Source organism: Aedes aegypti, chromosome 3 (genome assembly GCF_002204515.2).
Source record: "Aedes aegypti strain LVP_AGWG chromosome 3, AaegL5.0 Primary Assembly, whole genome shotgun sequence".
Lineage (NCBI taxonomy): Eukaryota > Metazoa > Arthropoda > Insecta > Diptera > Culicidae > Aedes > Aedes aegypti.
In genome coordinates, this window is record NC_035109.1 from 272,821,197 (window position 1) to 272,842,418 (window position 21,222).

The 21,222-nt window shown below is 38.6% G+C and overlaps 1 protein-coding gene across 1 annotated transcript in view; it reads left to right on the top strand.

The window, feature by feature from the left end:
- Positions 1-21,222, top strand: part of LOC110678170 — a 241,508-nt gene that overhangs the window by 166,713 nt on the left and 53,573 nt on the right. Inside the window, exon 2 of the mRNA XM_021850793.1 lies at positions 9,954-10,276. Within this exon, the coding sequence (XP_021706485.1) occupies positions 9,954-10,276 (323 nt within the window). The remainder of the gene's footprint in view (positions 1-9,953; positions 10,277-21,222) is intronic.

A 21,222-nucleotide genomic window follows, 5' to 3' on the forward strand; every position in this document is an offset into this window, starting at 1 on the left:
GTGCGCGGGTCATCCTGTGAGTTGCCATAATAGACCGAGCTAGCCGATGACGTCACTTTCATATTGCTTTGCACTAACTCACACCCAATTGTTTTTATGTAACAGCTTTCTGCCGCCCATTAGATAGGCCTTTTCACGAGACAGGTCCGTGTTTCCATTCGTTTCTATCCGTGGAGGACTGGTGTATACACGGAATCGTCATTTCCATACAAGACTGTCAAAGACCTTCCGAATTAGTTTATTTGAAACATCTCGTGAAAAGACCTATTGCTCGATTGGAACCGCGTTTGACAGTTCTTTGATTCCAGTATTCGCGCTTCTCTATATTAACAAATTCTGTGGATAAACCCTACTTTCTTTATAATCTTAAATTTCAAGTACAGCGGGGATTCGCTGGTTGGAACACGACTGCCTTCCATCTAGTGAATCCGATCCGTTAGTTGGAACAACTGACAGCTGGTGAATATGCTCCACACTAACACATCTGGAGAGCAAATCGTCACGAAACGCACATATACATACGCATTTGTTCTATATATGGAGACTGCAATGCGACGGTACTCAGACGTCAAAGTCAGTTCGACATTTTCGGTTGACATTTGAGTGCTTTTTAGTTGGAATATTTTCCAACCAGCGAACATCCAACCATCGAGTCATTCCATGTAGCGGACCCCCAACGAACGAATCCCCACTGTAGTGTAGTAGAATACCTTGAAGTGAATGAAAGCCGAATTTAGTACTGTATCATTTAATTCCAATAGAGTGTGTATCCTTTGACAGATACGCGTATTTTGATCTCCATTGTAAGCCCGTCTTCAATATCATGTACTAAACTCAACGAAAACTCAACTCGGATAGTGATTCTATAAAAGAAAAATATGTTAAAATGAAAAGGAGGACAAATTTGTAAAGAGAACAGAAAACGCCATATTTCTAAATACTGTCAAATCTCCATGAATCGATGTTCCATAGCTCGATATCGTTTCATGAAACCATACTTGAAACAAAAACAAAAATCATGGTTACTATGATGCACCCTTCAATCAGCTTTTCAAAGCATATCTGTTCCATGACTCAATATTTCCATTAGTCGTCATTCATTTAATTTTCATTTATTTAGTTAACATCTACACAGATAACACTGAATCAACAGTTTCACGCCACAATACTCGGTTCGTGGCCGCATCTCTCCATCCTCGGTTCTGCCCCACGCTCGCCAAATCGAAACGCACTTGATCCGCCCACCTAGCTCGCTGCGCTCCACGCCTTCTTGTACCAACCGGATCCGAAGCGAATACCATCTTTGCAGGGTTGCTGTCCGGCATTCTTGCAACATGCCCTGCCCATCGTATCCTTCCAGCTTTGGCCACCTTCTGGATACTGGGTTCGCCGTAGGGCGAGCTCGTGGTTCATCCTTCGCCGCCACACACCGTTCTCCTGCACACCGCCGAAGATCGTCCTAAGCACCCGACATTCGAAGACTCCAAGTGCTTGCAGGTCCTCCTCGAGCATCGTCCACATTTCATGCCCGTAGAGGACTACCGGCCTTATGAGCGTTTTGTACATGGTACATTTGGTGCGGGCGTGAATCTTTTTTGACCGCAGCTTCTTCTGGAGGCCATAGTAGGCCCGACTTCCACTGATGATGCGCCTCCGTATTTCACGGCTAACGTTATTGTCAGCCGTCATCAAGGATCCAAGGTAGATGAACTCGTCGACCACCTCGAACGTATCCCCGTCTATCGCTACCTAGGCGAGCCCTGTCGCGCTCGGCCCCACCAGCTAGCATGTACTTTGTTTTGGACGCATTCACCACCAGTCCAACTTTTGCTGCCTCGCGTTTCAGGCGGGTGTACAGGTCTGCCACCTTTTCGAATGTTCGGCTGACGATGTCCATATCATCCGCGAAGCAAACAAATTGATTGGATCTCGTAAAAATCGTACCCCGGCTGTTAAGCCCGGCTCTCCGCATAACACCTTCTAGCGCAATATTGAACAACAGGCACGAAAGTCCATCACCTTGTCGTAGTCCCCGGTGGGATCCAAACGAACTGGAGTGTTCGCCTGAAACCTTCGCACAATTTTGCACACCTTCCATTGTCGCTCTTATCAGTCTCGTGAGCTTCCCGGGAAAGCTGTTCTCGTCCATGATTTTTCATAGCTCTACGCGGTCGATACTGTCGTATGCCGCCTTGAAATCGATGAAAAGGTGATGCGTTGGGACCTGGTATTCACGACATTTTTGGAGGATTTGCCGTACAGTAAAGATCTGGTCCGTTGTCGATCGGCCGTCAACGAAGCCGGCTTGATAACTTCCCACGAACTCGTTTACCCTTTTGATGCTTTCGACTGGTATGTTTCGCACTGGGGGATTTTTTCGGCAATGCAGTCTTAGGAGCAATTAAAACGATAAAATTTTGTTCTATGCCCGACGTTTCAATGGTCTATGCCATCTTTCTCAAGGGTTCTATTAACGAATTGAAAACAAATTTATACATTAAAAAGGTCACAAAGATGTACAAACAAGAAATGAAAAACTTACAGAAAAAGGTCGTTCTTCGTCAGGTGGGACGTTATACACATTCAATATCGTCAAAGTTTTACAAAATGCCATCAATTTTCTACAATTTAACAATTATATAAACAATCAAACGTACAAAAGACAATTCAAAAAAATTACTTACTATTAATTTAATCGAAAAAAAAACTAACAGGAAAATTTTTTATATGGTGGGTCACAGCTCTAACTAATTCGTCACTTACTCTCTAATCAACAGTCATTTTGTATTTACATATAAAAGTTTGAATAGAATGTTGTGTGAAAGTTATGTATGTTTATATTCTCTATTGGGCGTCGTTATCAGTAGTATTAGTGTTGTTCATTATTTGTCTATCGATATTGTTTGTTTTGATTTTTGATTTTAGTGTGTGTAAAATGCCTGCATATGTTGTACTAAGACTGTCGCAATCGCTTCGCTTGTTGACCGTCTTGTCTGTGGTAATTATATGACACATTTCCAAGATAGGGAGAGCAGAGAATCGTCGATGGCAATCAAGTATCTCTGTTTTCTCTAAAGCGAAGCGGTGTTTGTTATCGGCTGTATGCTGTAGGAGAGCTGTTCTCTCTTTTAATCTGCCGAGTTCAACAGCTATGAACTCGGCAGATTAAAAGAGAGAACAGCTCTCCTACAGCATACAGCCGATAACAAACACCGCTTCGCTTTAGAGAAAACAGAGATACTTGATTGCCATCGACGATTCTCTGCTCTCCCTATCTTGGAAATGTGTCATATAATTACCACAGACAAGACGGTCAACAAGCGAAGCGATTGCGACAGCCTTAGTACAACATATGCAGGCATTTTACACACACTAAAATCAAAAAACAAAAACAAACAATATCGATAGACAAATAATGAACAACACTAATACTACTGATAACGACGCCCAATAGAGAATATAAACATACATAACTTTCACACAACATTCTATTCAAACTTTTATATGTAAATACAAAATGACTGTTGATTAGAGAGTAAGTGACGAATTAGTTAGAGCAGTGACCCACCATATAAAAAAAATTCCTGTTAGTTTTTTTTTCGATTAAATCAATAGTAAGTAATTTTTTTGAATTGTCTTTTGTACGTTTGATTGTTTATATAATTGTTAAATTGTAGAAAATTGATGGCATTTTGTAAAACTTTGACGATATTGAATGTGTATAACGTCCCACCTGACGAAGAACGACCTTTTTCTGTAAGTTTTTCATTTCTTGTTTGTACATCTTTGTGACCTTTTTAATGTATAAATTTGTTTTCAATTCGTTAATAGAACCCTTGAGAAAGATGGCATAGACCATTGAAACGTCGGGCATAGAACAAAATTTTATCGTTTTAATTGCTCCTAAGACTGCATTGCCGAAAAAAAGAACTCGTTTACTACGGGTGACAGACGACGGTAGATGATCTGGGATAATACTTTGTAGGCCGCATTTAGAATGGTGATCGCTGGAAAGTTCTCACAATCTAACTTGTCGCCTTTCTTGTAGATGGGGCAGATTACCCCTTCCTTCCACTCCTCCGGTAGCTGTTCTGTTTCCCAGATTGTGCCTATCAGCTCCGATACCATCCTTACCAGCAGCTTTATTGTTCTTGAGCTGGTGAATGGCATCCTTAACCTCCCTCAAAGTGGGGGCTGGTTGGTTTCCATCTTCCGCAGTACTGACGAAGGCATTTCCTCCGTTGTCCCGTCCTTCATTGCCTGTGCTCTCAGCACCATTCAGGTGCTCGTCGAAGTGCTGCTTCCACCTTTCGATCACCTCACGCTCGTCCGTCAGAATGCTCCCATCCTAATCCCTGCACATCTCGGCTCGCGGCGCGAAGCCGTTGCGGGATGCGTTGAGCTTCTGATAGAACCTACGCGTTTCCTGAGACCGGCACAGCTGTTCCATCTCCTCGCACTCCGTCTCCTCCAGGCGGCGTTTTTTCTCCCGAAAGAGACGGGTCTGCTGTAGCCGTTTCCGTTTATAGCGTTCAACGTTCTGCCAGGTCCCTTGCTGCAGCATGACCGCCCGCGCTGCATTCTTCTCCTTCAAAACCTCCTGGCACTCCTCGTCGAACCAATTGTTCCGTCGACTCCGTCCCACGTACCCGACGTTGCTCTCAGCTGCATCGTTGATGGCTGCTTTTACTGTTCTCCAGCAGTCCTCAAGAGGGGCTTCGTCCAGCTCACCCTCTTCCGGTAATGCAGCCTCGAGTTGCTGCGCGTATGCCACTGCGACATCCGGTTACTTGAGCCGCTCTAGGTCATACCGGGGTGGCCGTCGGTACCGTACATTGTTAACGACGGAGAGTTTTGGGCGCAGTTTGACCATTACCAGATAGTGGTCGGAGTCGATGTTAGCGCCACGATAGGTCCTGACGTCGATAATGTCGGAGAAGTGCCGACCATCAATCAGAACGTGGTCGATTTGCGATTCTGTCTGCTGTGGTGATCTCCAGGTGTATCGGTATGGAAGGCTGTGCTGGAAGTAGGTGCTACGAATGGCCATATTCTTGGAGGCGGCAAAATCAATTAGTCGTAGGCCGTTTTCGTTCGTCAGCCGGTGGACGCTGAACTTTCCAATCGTCGGTCTGAATTCCTCCTCCTGGCCAACCTGAGCGTTTAGATCTCCTATGATGATTTTGACGTCGTGGCTTGGGCAACTGTCGTACTCGCGTTCAAGCTGCGCGTAAAAAGCGTCTTTATCATCATCAGTGCTTCCGGAGTGAGGGCTGTGCACGTTTATTATGCTGAAGTTTAAGAACCGGGCTTTGATCCTCAACTTGCACATTCTCTTATTGATCGGCCACCACCCGATCACGCGCCTCTGCATATCACCCATCACTATAAAAGCTGTTCCCAGCTCATGTGTATTGCCGCAGCTCTGGTAGATGGTATGGTTACCTCTAAACGTTCGCACGTCATTGATCCCTTCCAACAGACTTCCTGCAACGCTGCGATGCCGAATCCACGGTCCTTCAGCACGTCGGCGAGTATGCGTGTGCTCCCGATGAAGTTGAGAGATTTACAGTTCCACGTACCGAGTTTCCAATCGCTAGTCCCTTTACGTCGCTGTGATCTTCGCCGATTGTCCCGGTTCGTATTATCTCGTTGATTATTTGTTGCTTGATTTTTTTACGGCTGGCTTGCAGGGCCTGACACCAACCCCCTAGATTTCCGGAGGACCATTCCCCCTAAATGTTTGGAGGACCATAGTGCGCAGTTTAGCTTAGAGTCCTTCTCTGGCACTCGGACGATGATCAGCCGCCCCTGACATGGGGAACAGACGCTGTTGTGAGCCGCTCCAAACATGGAGTACAGACGCTCAAGGTTTGCAGAAGCAAAAGCAAAAGCAAAAGCAAACCCCCCTTCTATTAGTCGATGATCCCTTAAATATCTACTGGAAATTTGACTGTAGTTAAGATTCTGAATTATTTACTTATAAAATTTTCATGCTGAATAGCGCCGTTTGGTAGCATAATTTCGAATCAAACGGATTATAACATGTTAAACATACTTTAGCCTTGGACAGAATAAACAACTTTTTTGAAGACATCATTTTCATGATTATCCCATCACGATCCTAGATATTTGGGTTGGAAATACAGCATACTCAGTATCACCATCTAGCGGAAGAATTCCGAACCAAGTGAGGCCCATCACAAATTTGTACTTGATTTAAAGAACCGTTTATCCGAAACCTTATCTTTCGATGTAATCGGGATCTTCATATATAATTAATCATAAATATGCATGCTCTGAGAGAGACTCGCGAAGAGGAAAAATATCAACGTCATATGCAGCCCAGATTCCCCTCTCACAAAACGTCAAATGCAGCCCACCATTTTCGTGGCTGAAAAAGTGAAAAGTATTGTGTACAAATTAAACTATTATTAAAAACCTCAGTCAGCGGAGCAGTTTTTTCCAAATTTGCTGATAAATCTAAGCAGAAGATTAATTATTTCTAATGTCTGCTACGTTTGCTGGCATGAAATTTCACTCAAACGGCGATTTATGATTCGATGTGATGCAAACTCAATCATTTTTTGCTGAGAGGTTCATGTGAAAGTTTGAACGGCTTGCGCATAATTGGTATAAACACAAAATGGAATAAGAAAAAAACTCAGCAATCACAGAAAAAGAAGACCATCTTCGCGAGTCTCGTCTCAGTGCATGCTTACTAGCGCCACCTGTTGGATGATTTTTAAAACTTGAGGTCCTTCCCATTTAGGCTTCTATCTAATGAACAACTTTGCCGAATATGTAATATTTCTTAGTAATGAGGATATCCCAGGATCATTTTTTTTAGGAATCAGGATTCAAAGATATCTGCGTCCTTGATCTACTAAACAGCTTTGCTGAAGACACCATCTTGCTATAATATCGCTATCCTGAGAATCCTGAGGGAAATCTGCAAACAAACGCCTGAGAAGGTAACTCAGGCAGTATGGGGTTGCCGCACCAACGACGACCCACTAAAACCAGCCGATGCACTGTACTTAAGCAATTCTTGTTGAATTGCTCAAGTGGTGTACAGTGCATCGATATAACCCTTGGCCTCAGACCCTTATCTCCCCAGACCCACCTTACGGTATTTCGGTATGATACTGCTATCCTGAGATAGCCGCGATCAATATACAGCATGCTCACTAGCGCACATGCTAGACCTTGACGTACTCAATACTTTTGCCGAAGACGTCAACTTTCTAGGTAATCGGGATCCTGAGATATCTGTGTTCAAAAAATGTCATACTCACTAGCGTCATCTGGTGAAAGAATTCCGAATTAAATAGATCATCACATATTACTCCTTGAACTATTGAACAACATTGCCAAAAACACCATATTTCTAAAAAATCGGGATCATGAGATATTCGTGATTGAAATATTGCATGCTCACTAGCGCCATCTGATGGCAGAATTTCATGTTAGATGGCCTATGATATGATAGTTCTTGACCTACTAAACAACTTTGTTGAAGACCGCATCTTTCTAGGTAATCAGGATCCTGAGATATCCGTGTTTAAAAAATTACATGCTCACTAGCGCCAATTGGTGACAGAATTCCGAAACAAGCAGCCTATCACATGTTAGTCCTTGATTTACTGAACAACTTTGCTGAAGACACCATCTTGCCAAAAAATCTAGATCCTGAGATATTTGTGTTCGAGATGTTGCATTGCGAAATGTCCACTTCATCGGTTCCCCCGGGACACATTCCGATGGCCACTGAAGAGTGAAGATGTTTTCAAAGTTTCATTTGTCCATTGACCGATTGGTACCGTTGCACTGAAGAAATTTGCCGAAGACATCAATACTCTATCTTGCCTAGCTTTAGATTGTCAATCAAAATTGCTCCGCGTGTACTCAGTACACGATGCGACCGCTGGTGTAACTTTTTTTTGAGCGACTGACGGAAGGTTAAGTAAGTAACTCATCAATATTGCCTTCTAATTGACCAGCATTTGTATAATGATGATAAAAGCACAAGTACTTGTACATTACGGTGGCTACTGACCCCGAGTAGCGTCTGTTGTTTCCCTGTGTAAGAACAGCTGTTCTTGCAATAACTTTGTAGTAAATGCGGTGGTCAATCATGCCCATACTCATGCAATATATCAACTTTTTAGAATAAACTTTTTGCCATAATCAATATCAAAAAAAAAAAAAAAATCTGAAAAATCTTGTTTTGAGTTATTTTATACAAAGTTATCTATAACTCGTGAACAAACTTTTGTACAAAGTCGGTGTCTGAGCAGAACAAAATGTTATTAGCATTATCTTCAACTCCACTGGAAGCAGTAACCCGATTTGAGAGTACCGTCGTTGGGGGTGACAATGGGTCAAAAAGGGATATGTGCGATTTATTTTTTAAATAACTATCGCAATTTAACTCCAATAAACTTCAAATTTGGTGTATTTGTACTTTGATGGTACATTAACAACTGTTCAAAAAATTAAAGGCAAATATTTATTCACAGCGGCACCACAAGTGAATGAAAAATGACCCAATGTCACCCCATAGAGGGGGTGACACTGGGTCACTGTAATTGAAATAACTTGTTTTTGAGAATATGATTTCAAAATCATTCACAACTGAAAAATATTGACAAAAAACGATGCAAACAAGACAAAAAGATATCTAAGATGTTTCACAAATATGATAAACCCACTTAAAAGAAAGATTATACTGAAAATTGAAGAACTATGAGAAAAAATATGGAAACCCAACATTTATCGTCAAGTTTACATAAATTTTCTTGGTTTTTCCCTCAAATTGTCTTCAAAGTCTCATCCCCATTGCTATAAAGCCCATTCAGTTTCCCCAAAGGTGTACTGAAACAGTGATTATTTTAAACCTTCGCAAATAGTTAAATTTCGGTGCGACATTCCACGATCAATAAATTTCAGGCAGAAGTTGACGTCATAATCCCAGTATTTCAGCGATCCAACTCATTTGTACTTCCGTGAGATGTTTCTATAATATGAAAACAGTGATAAATAATCAAATTTAGAAAAAAACACCCTTTTAATAAAAATGTACGATGTTGCTGCGCACGAAACACAGTTGCTGGTTTGAGAAGTTGTCAAAATGCGTTGTATTGTTATTCAATGCACGGAATACTCAAGTAGACTTGTTTGATGTTTCAGAGATGCTGTATTTAGAAAGAATAAACACATCTTAATGAAAAAAGAGAACACCCGGCACCGTAAAATGTCAAAAAAGTGGACTTGGAATTTCATTTACTATCGTTCTTGCTTGACCCAATCTCACTCCCATTTTCAATGTTTTAGACATCGTACCGAAAAAAATGATTTTTTTTTTGTGGGAAAATCAAACAAATTCCGGAAAATACCTGTGATGTGTAATGAAAAGACTTTCAACATTCTACTAATACAACGATAGAGGCTAGAGTACATGCGTGATACTTTGTACAGGAGAAATTTAATGTTGTAAATTTTATCTAGTTTCAACATGCAAGTTTATTGATGTAGTACACAAAAACTACTATTTCTAAAAATGTATATTGTTATGAATTATGTGTAATAATATGTTCCCTAACATATGAATTATTAATTTTAGTAATATCAGCGTTATTAGCTGAAATATTTCACAAAACATATTTTTCCGTTTTGACCCAATCTCACCCCCTAGACCCATTGTCACCCCCATCGACGGTATTATGTAAAAAAAGATTTTCATACTGCGCTGCTAGGTGGCTAGATAATTTATACTCTTATTTTAGAATGAAACTCATGAGATGCATCGAAAACTAAAATAAACGCACGATTTCCGGATTCTGATCCAGTGTGCAACGTTTCCCCATCGTTCAGTTTCCTAAACCAGCCAAACATGCTAGCGAAACATTTTCTGAAATCAATTTTCCCTTCCATCTGTGCTCCAATTACAGATATCACCAGTTGTGGCATCCAGCAGAACCACCCAATCGATGGCCATAAATCACTGCCACTGGAGGCGAGCAGTTCGTCCCATCAGCTGAGTGCGTACGTGGCGGCAGCAGCGGCCTCGTCCGGAGGTAACCCACAGTCTGTGTCCTCATCGAGTCCGGTGGCCAACAGCGGGGTCCTGCCCGAGTCAACCGGTGTGGGTATCGGCTCGGTCAGCAAGTGGGACGAACCCTACTTTGACGATACGACGCCACACAACGTGACGGCCCTGGTCGGAAAGTCGGCGTACCTCAGCTGCCGGGTGAAGAACCTGGGCAACAAAACGGTAGGTGAATTAGCAGGACCGCCAAAAAACCATTATATTGGATTTGCACGTCCACACTTGTGCCTGCCTATCGCGTTTCTGGAGGCTGGAGTAGAATATTGATTCACGTGCTTGTTGGTCTAGGGAATGAGCCTGCTGTCTAATGCATTAACTAAATGTTATTTAATGGGTTTTCTGCAGATTACATTTAATAGAGGGAATATTGAGGCAGTCCTGACCGTTCCATACTTCCATCTCTGAAGTCGTACGATACGTAATACAGAGTGGATCGATTTACAGTGTGGCCCAATAGGCCACTGGCTCATATCTTAAGCGCTGGAGACTTAAATATTTTTAACAATTTTCAAGATTAACATTTTTAACGTATATTTTGTGTTTGACTAAACGTTAAAATAATATTTCAACTAACTGTTTGAATATAATAATGTTGTATAAAAAAAGGTCGAAGTGTACTATTTTCGGTACAGTATTTGAAGATACTACATAATTTTCTTACCTTTTGATATATAAACTGAAGGCTTTTTGTGAAATGTCTAACAAATGTTCATATATATTGTGAACTTTTCAACAGCTAACTTATGCAGCATCCAAAGTATCAAAAGTCTTACAATCGGATCAGAATTTAGCCATTGAGCCAATTTAGAAGTTTTCTAGTTTTTTTTTCGTTGATCGTAAATCACATTTCATTTATGCAAAAATTCATATTCAAAAAATAAATTTTAAAATTTTAAATTGACACTTATATTGAGCCGTTTGGTAGTCCAATCTGCATGGTTATTAAAAATATTAACTCATTACGTGTGGTAAAGATAGACAAATTATGGCAAGGAGTCGGTAGTGAATCATTCGCCGTTTTTGTCTAACTTGTCGCTCGGCGAACAAGAAGAAAGCGCATTGGAAATTGAAACACTCCGCTTGGTTGGAGAAACGGCAATCTCGCTCTTGACTGCTTGTGGAAGTGGGCGAGAGAAACGCAATATTCGAGTGAATGTTTCCCATGCTTGCCTGAGCGTCCCAGTAGGGAATATCAGCAAAAAACAATAATAAATCGTCCTATTGAAAATTTGCTATTGAGATTTTGACACATAATTAGCAATGAAATCTTCACAATGAAAGCAAGGTTACTCTCTGAAATATTTAAAACATTTCTAACGAACAACACAGAAGGAAAACGTTTGAATGGTATCGCACTAAAGTATTGTTATATTTTTCAATTCATTATCACTATGCGTGTTAAAACAGGAAATATCCTTCTATTCTTCAACTTGATTTTATTATATTAAAAAAATACCTTCTTAAAAAGCGTTACCTTCCAGTTTGCAAACCCCATTCCCCCTAACCAAGTTCTGGTTACGCTACTGATAATTGAACCTGATTTGGGTACATTGAAAGTTCAAATATCTGACAATAATAACTGTAATTTTCTCATAAACTAGCATAAAAAAAAAACAACTTTTGTTATGTATGACAAGGACAAACCAACGAACAAACCAAGGGATTGATGAGTAACTTAAAAACTTAACTTGGCATTGTCAAATTATTTCAGTTGAAAATTTCAGTTTTTATGATTCTTGAGTCTATTAAACCAACAGCATGTTTAGTTATTCAGGTTTTCACCTCTGCTAAGTGAGTTCGAAAATCTAACTGTAGAAACATTATTTTTATTTTGTATTGAATAGGTCCATTTTTGGCAACATTTTTAAATGCAATGAAAATTTGTATTTTATCGTAAATATCGTCATGTTTTCTTGATTCGTTGTTCGGAACGGCAGCCCAGCATCACGCCAATCGTATTCCGGAGATCTGTCTTATTTTTTCGAATCCTCCGAATTATTTGAGAACCCTCCGCAGTTTTTTTTAACTGCAGGATGGTCATTTGTTTGCAAACTTTCCCGGGGGATGTGGCCAATTCAAAACATGTTCAGAACGTAGGTAACAAACAACAAGAATTATGAAACTGAGGCTTCCGGAAGCATTTTCAGAACCACCGGCTGCTATGACCAGTGGTTGATTTATACCTTGTTACAAATTCTTCAGCAGTGATCGTTTATCTTCTGAACAGGCAACATTGCCACACCTGGCGCGAAAGATAGCATGCACGAATCATGGTTACACACCAAATTTTTATTGCTGGTAACCAGCAAAATTTTTGCTGATTTTTTTTGTGCTGTATTTCCAGCAATCCATCCAGCAATATAAAATTTGCTGATCGTTCAGCAAACCGAATCGTCAGAAAATGACAGCTCTTTTACTAAACATTCAGAAATACACAGGCCCGATGGCTCAGCCCGTTTGCTGGTTAACCAGTAATTTGAATATAAACACTGTTTGCTGGACTACTAGTAATCAGTCAATTCGGTTTCATTAATAAAATACTTTACGTTTTCATTTCCAACTGGATATTTATTGCGAAAAATGTTCTTCTATAACTCTAGCATGCCGTTATAATTCATCCATATTAATCTGCTTCGAATCGCCCATCTCATTTTGTGGAAATGATGTGCCGGACAACGGGGAGTGAATATTTAGCGCAACACCCGGCAATTAAAAAATAATCCGATTTGTCCTTCGATGTGTCGAAAAACGCTTTATATCTAAAACAATGCCTGAAAAACAGAAGCAATTGTTTTTACCTATATTATTTATCTTTATTTTGATGATTTTTTATACTCACGATCGTCCGTTGTGGATGAAAGAACCTTCTTTTCAGAGAGAGAGAAAAAACGAACCACCTTTTTGACAGATGTCTTGCTGATTGTTTCAGTAAACTATCAGTTTACTGAATATCCAGCAAATAAAATTTGCTTTACTGAATTATCAGTAAAACTTGAATTGCTGAGGTCCTTTCAGCAATTCATTTTGCTGGAAGGCTAACTAAAAATTTGGTGTGTACTATGTTTTACTGCATATATCCATGTGATGCGTGCAGAACAGCCCAGTAATTATAGCCAAAGTTTTACAACTCATTCAAAAATCAATAACTAATTACTGGGGCGTCCGATTTGAAAACGGTCTTCGGCAAAGTTGTAGCTGATGAATGTATCTCACAGTATCAACGTAGTTCTAATCCCCAAAAGCACATGGGCAAAGACTATGACCGATTGAATGAGTTGGTCACTTTTCTCATAGTAATTCCCATAGAGTAAGGTGGGGCAAAAGTTCGACCTTAGTGGTATAATCAAAGTTTCCAGGAAAACAATAGCAGTTGAAACAAAACAAATACCATAAATTGAATCTTCAACGTATTGGCTATAATTTTGCTGAACAAACTTGTGTCAAAATATTTATCCATGTTTAGTTATAACAGTTTCAAAATTAATTGTCTTATTCGAACTTTTGCCCCACCGGTGGGGCAAGAGTTCGAATCTAGTGTGGGGCAAAAGTTCGCTGGCTAAAACACAAAATATCGATATTTTTATGATAGGCATACTTTACACCAGGCGTAAACTTAAGTTTGACGAAAAATACACACTAAATTTTCATCAAAAAATTGCCCAAAATCGGGTTTATTGTAATAAACTCAAAAATAGCAGTTTTTCACAAAACTATGTGGAAATGAAAAATTTTGGTGACAATTTTCACACGATCAGACAAATTTAACTGAGTTTGAAGATAATACGTGGATTTTAGGCAATTTGAAAATTTTTCCGTGATTTTATACATGAGTCGAACTTTTGCCCCGCTGATTCGAACTTTTGCCCCATTATGGGCCAAAAATTGTTTTCAAGCATCTATGCAAAAACTTATACACCTCAAAGCAACCTTATGATAGGCCTAGAAACGCCCTCACATAAAATATTGAAAAAGATTTTATCTTCAATTGGTTCCATGCAACGAAAGTTTGACCAAAAATTACAATATTCACGTCGAACAACAACAAATAGTCATAACTTTTCCAAATCTCAATCGATTTTGATGATATTTGGATTGAAAGTTTCTTACTTGAATAGCATTCGAACCACCATGACATTTATAAGTTTTGTTTTGAATTGAGCTGGAAATCTTAAAAAGAAACTCTTACCCCACTCGAACTTTTGCCCCACTTTACTCTATAAACTTTAAAGGGTTTGTGCAGTCTCAGTTTCCATTCAAATAACCTCAAATTTTGGGAGGACACTCAGAATTTGATCTAGAATCGAATGAGCGGTGTGGAGCAAAAACGATTTTTTGAACCACTCTAATGACCACTCTATAGTAGGTTCGAAGAACCCCGGGAGAAGTGGTCAATTTCGTTCATGTCCGGAACCATATCAATATGGGCATCGGACTTCAAGGTTTTTGGAGATATAAGACATAAGATGATATTTCTTATGTCTGCTACGTTTGATGGCAGCCTTCCTTCAAATCTACATAGTAAGTTTGTTGGAAACCACCAGGAATACTTTTGTTCTTGAAATTAACATAGCGTTAAAGGAATCAGTAGAGAAACATTTAGCAAAATTACTGAGGGGGGACGGGTATATTTTTAAAATATTTTCAAGGATCTTCATTTAATCATTTCCTTATAAATAGTTCATGTGCAATTCATATATGCTTTCTAGTAGAATTCTAGGATATCCAGAAGTCAAGGAAGGAATTCTGATAGTTTTCAAGGATAATTTCTAAAGAAGATTCTGATGGAACTTCTTGAGAAGTTTAGTTTATTTATGAGAGAGGTGTTAGTTATCCTGTAACCTATAAAAAAGAGGGCTTTAGGATGTTTGGTCGAAAGACCAGTAATTTTTGGATTTGAAAACAGGAAGGAGTTCAAAAGTAATCATGTCTGTTTATTGCTCGACGTTGGAAACATAATGATATGTTGAATTTATTATTCATTGAAAATATCATCATACTTTAACAAAAACCTTCTAAATATCTTCGTTGCTCAGTAAGATGAAAGTATTATTCATTCAAAATAAAATCGTTCTTTATATATAACGGCCGATCTTCATCCGACGACAACTCCCAGTGTGAATGTTCGGAACTTTTATTAGTATCAGCGTACGACCGCGGGCAAGAATTTGATATGTGGGGACCAGACCTCATACGGTTGAACATAGAACAACTTGGTCACATTGAATTGTCTACATTAATGCACTTTTATACGTAAAAAAGCCATTTTTGGTATGCATCAAACGTTCCGGCTGTAGGATACGGTCTCCTATTTATGGTGAATTGTTGTTGTGACTTCGAGCTAAATTACATTCTTTAAAAAAAATGCTTAGCAGAGTTGATGGCTTCGATTGATAAAAGATGATAATTTCAGTCGAAAATAATCCAACAAGAGAATCAATTTATTATATGTTGCACGTGAGGTCGACTTGGGTGACGAAAGTTGACTTAGTTCCATTTGAGATCAGTTTGTCACGATGCATTCAATCTGCCGAATTAGCCGGAAAAAGAAGCATTATGTGTTGGCAACAATGCAAGGGGTCAATATTGAGGGTGAGTCCGGGTAATCAAATGAAATCCTATCGCTCGTAACATATCAAATGCTTAAAGTTTGTTCAAGGAATACTATTACACCAATGCGGATTTCTTGCACAATATAATGTTGTTCTAGCATATATAACTCCCGGTAATAGTACCTACTATACATTTTGTCCTATTTTCCAATGACACAATCACATTAGCACCTACCATACATGCTTTCAACTTATTCAATGACATAATTAACGTCAAAATGTTCATATGTAAAATAATCTGAAAAATCCCCATTCAACTAAATTTTCGTCTAAGTGTCCTTTCGACCAAATGTTATATACTTCATGAAGCAATTTTATTCTCTTAGACCAAATGTCCATTCGACCAAATGTACTTTTGACATTCAGTTTGTTCGTGTATGCTCTGCTTGACACGAAAAGGAGAAGTAGCGCGCAAGCCTATACGTCAACAGTGCAATTAACTTCGTCTACAGCGATAAAATCTCAAAAGAGGATTTAAGTTTATTATGGCGTTCAACCATCTTCCAGGACACTCTTCTATAAAAGGAGAACTAGCAACAAATATCGTTCTCTTTCTTGCCGCAAAGCTCCATCTCGGCGACATCACAAGAAGTGAATCGTTGAACACACCAAAAAAATCTTTAAAGTTAATTAATGAAATTATTTTGAGAATAAGTTGAAATAAAGTTATGTTGAATTAGTGTAATATAGTGATATTTGTTTGAATAAAAGTGCGTGAATTGTTTAGTAAAATTACTATTGTGAGACTGATCAATTTGAAGCTCCTGTGACCTCTACTATCTCTGAGAATTCCACCTCCGGCTAAACTCGTTCCGTTGCTGCTCGTTGTGCTCTCGACACAGTTTGAATTGTAATTTTTGCAATTGTTGACAGGAATTTAGTAATGTTCTCCAAAATCAATTTAAGTCGAAATTATCCAAAAAAAATTCATTATACATTTTCCAAAACTTTGATGCGAATTTTTCAAGCAATCCTGGAACAATTCCCGAAAAAAATTCTGAAAGATTTGTTGAAAGAATCTAAAGATAAACTTTAGGAAGAACTTCGAAGGTGAGCTCGATTTCGACTCTTCTTTCACATTTATGACTCATTTACTCTTTAAATTATAAATAAAAATATTCTACATAGTCGTAGCAAGGTGCAAAAAGTCTTAAAAGAAGGGTAAATATGTCTTCCTGAAAAAACAGCGTTACCATGGTTCAGAGCTCATATCTTAGCCATCAGACAAAAGTATTGTAATTTTATTTCACCGTTGGAAATATTCGAGACCAGCATTGCAGGGAAAATATCAAACAGAGTCGTCACAAGGCAAATGGAGAATGTTTACCAAACCTACAAAAAAAAAATATTTCTGTGCCGCTACGGAATCAATTTTTCATTTTGTTTCACGATTCGATACTTCTAGTATTGATCTTTAAGGGGACACGGGAGACCGTGTTATTTTCCCTATCTCTCGTCTCACTCTAACAATAATCATCAAACTTTTTGGAAGCAAATCTCGAGTTTTAGTGAACCGATGAAGCTGAAAATTTATCGGGTTGTGCACAACATATATAGAATCATAGTGATACATTTTTGCATCGATATATGCAGTGGTTCTTGGGATTTGCTTCTTGAAATGGATAGGGTGATTATGATGACGTCCCGTGCGGCCTTAATAGAAAAATACTAAACATGGTCGTAGCTAGGAGGAACAGATAAAAGGGGCTTCCATTTATGTTCAATATTCAATATTTTCAAAAAAAAACATAACTTTACAATGAACAAACCGATTTTTGATTTTTTTTTGCCATTTAATTGCTTAACATAATAGCTTCCAGGGAAAAATAATATTGCACATAGTAAGATATGAGTTATAAGGGGGTATACCCTATTTCTTGGTCCCGTTTGCCTGTAAATCAAAATTTAAAGCGATAATATGTAGTTTTTTCTTCATCAAATTCATTTTAGAAGTCATGTTATTTTTTTTTATTGAGATATACATTTTTTGAAACACTCAAAATTTATATTACCTAAAAACAAAAGAAATCCCCTTTTTCACCTGTAGCTTAAAATTCAAAGCAATCGCATGTGTATTTTTTCGATATAAAATTGATTGCAAAAGTCAAATGAAGATGTATGCTAAGCAATGTAGTAAAATGAGATGGATGGATATGGGTTATGAAAGGGGTCCGCGTGGTCTGTAGGGATTTGAATTCTAAACTGGTAAACAATTCAGTTATTGGGTCACCAAGTGTCTTGGTAGCTTAGTTGGTAAAGCGCTCGTCTAGCATACAAGAGTCCTGGGTTCAAATCCCAGCCGATCATGTGGTTTTTTTTCATAATTTCACTCATAATTTGTCCATCTTTACCACGCGTAATGAGTTAATTAATTTAATTTCTCAATCAATTTCATGTAGAGAAAATAACTAACTATCGGTTCAAATTTTTATTCACAGACAAATGTGTTTATTAAACAGGGTTTAACACTTCAGTCGTCGCGCTGTTGTAAGTTGTACAACATTGGTGGAAAAACCTCGCTTATCGTACACGGCATCAGCGTGGTGGTTCTGGCTGTAGCAAACCGCGCGACGACTGAAAGGTTAACGTAGTTTCTAGGGTAGATATATTTTGAGTGTAATCAGATACTTATATTTCTTTTTAAACATATTCTTCTAACTTCTATAAGCAAATTAATTTATTGGATTTAGTTACAGGCAAACAGACTCATGAAAGGGGGTTTTAGGCAGATTTTTAGGTAAAATATATGTTGAGTGTAATCATAACTTTCTTTTCTTATTCGAATAGGTTCACTTGGTTTTAACAATCAGATTTATGTTAAAAACTACATGTAATTGCATTGAATTTTATGAGCATGAGCATGAGCATAGATGACCTTACAATTCGTAGTTGCTACTCCGTGATTGACCAGAACAATCGAACTTGCACAGGGAATTAACGACTGGGGCTTGGGATTAGCTTACCATTCTTCTATGTGCACAAATCGAGAGCTCAAAATTTGAAAGTCAATAACGGCGCCGGCCAGGGTCATCGGGGAAGGGAAGGAATGTTAGTTAGACAACCGTTGCTACTAGAGACCGAGTATACCTATTGGATTAGTGGGATAAGGTTAAGATCTGGGAGTCAAGAGTGATTGGTGATGCGATCCATGATATAATCACGCCTAATCGGATTCTCGATATAATTCAATAATCGTATTGTACCCCGAACAAGTGTTCATCACTCGCCCACGCAAGAGCAAGCAACGCGAGCAATAGATCAAACACTACCAACGATCCGCGGCGCTTCTTCATTTCATTATGCGACCGACGCGCGACATGTTTGATTCTGCCCTCGTCGCTCGCCCCACAGGAGCAAGCGTCAAGGTTGGAAGATCAAACACAACTCTACATGTAATTGCATTAAATTTTAAGGTACAAACAAAGAGGAGAAAAAAAGATTTTTCTTTAGTTTTCATTTTCATTTTCATTTTCATTTTGCAGCGTTTGGTGGGGCAATGAGAGCGCAAGTCAGTCCAAAGCCGGGGGAAGGGATAGGTAATGGCCGTAATAGTCTATGCGGACCACTTGAACACCATCGGAAAGGATAAGAAGGGTTGGGGTAGGGTATAGGGAATGGAGAAGGCTTGACACGGTAATGCGATTAATGCTGCAAAATGTAAATGTGCTGAAAGCAATTTAATTTGAGTTTTGAAGTTAGATTTGACTTATTAAAATTCCAAATAGATCGGCCATTATACAAGTAAGAAAGAATATGCTGATCGCTTTCTAGAAATTTTATAAACAACAAAATAATAACAATATGAGAGTGATGCTAAGGGCTGCTGATGGCACAATGTGACGCTTTAGGAGATTTTGATACTGATTGAAAATTACTATACAGAGCGCAATTCAATCGATGGTGATAACTTTACAAACTTTATCTGTTTTTGCACTGATTGACGATGCTGATTTATATAAAAATATTTGATATTATTAGTTCATTTGTTTGTGTGATCTAAGTGTTAATAATGGAAAAAAAATACATACCCTTTATAATAATACTTCCCTGATCAGAAATATTATATTTTGAGCACCCTTTTCGAAGCTATTCTATCCAGGTATCCATGTACTGCTTTCAATCCTGAAATTATTCTTATTGTGCATGCTCATGCATTATATTAGTGATGATCATAATCATGCAACAGATAAGAAGGAGAGAAAAAGAGAATATAGGAATAGTGATTAGTAATGAGTTAATTATGTAGTTTTGTTAGAATTATAAACAATTAAACAGTAGTAATGAATAGCTTTTAAAATGACTTTGCAGCATAGCTGAGCCTTTCGGATCGTAAGACCGATGTATAAAAATAGTTTGTTTCGAAGTTGTCCGCGTGGTCTTCTAGTGCCCCTATTAGATAAGAATCAGTCATAGACATACATACCGAATGCTCGCCATGACCCTATGACCAACATTTGTATATGTATAGCCTTAGCTGATGTGGCTTTTCTAATAGGTAGTTCTTTCACTCATTGATTGTCTTCAAAACCTTGTCAAGTATAGAAAATTGATTTTATTTCATTTATTACTACATTGAAGCTACATTGTACTTATTATGTATTAGGTATTATTTTATGTTTTTATCACTATTGATATTATCAAGGACAAAATTCCCAGTGAGTGAAGAATTTTATAGTACTAGAACACCATAGAAGATCGCTAAACATTACCTAATCAAGGAACGGCTTTTTGTTCTATTAGTTTTGTGGCTTTCACTAAAATTTATTTTAAAATTTCGGCCTTCCGTGATTCGGCCTTTTGTGATTCGGCCTTCTGTGATTCGGCCTTTTGTGATTCGGCCTTTTGTGATTCGGCCTTTTGTGATTCGGCCTTTTGTGATTCGGCCTTCTGTGATTCGGCCTTCTGTGATTCGGCCTTCTGTGATTCGGCCTTTTGTATGTTTCGGCCTTTTGTGCTTTCGGCCTTTTGTGATTCGGCCTTATGTGATTCGGCCTTTTGTGATTCGGCCTTTTGTGGTAGACCCTTTATTTTCAGCAGCTATTTCAATATCTCGAACCATGTACTCTAATGCGACAGGTTCTTGGAGACAAATTCTGTACTCTCCTACTAATAGAAGAGACTTCTTGTAGTTTTTATTCATAATATATACTACACATTGTACGAATTTCTTGTTTCTTTTTATAACTTCGATTTCAAGCTTTGGAATACCTCTAACCTCCTCATTTGACAACGAGTCATACATCTTGAGTTGATCAGGCTGCAAGGTGACTGTTTGATTTGGGTTTGGGTTGTCTTGTTCTTTGACCATGCTTCTAGTTGAAACGAACATGGATTTTAAATCATCTGAATTCAACTTTATTCGTGATAAAGCATCAGCGACTATTTTTTCTTTTCCTGCCATATATTCAATTGTAAAATCGAATTCTTCAAGATCCAATCGGATTCTGGTTAGTTTAGAAGTTGGATTTTTCATTCCAAAGAAATAAACTAATGGTCTGTGGT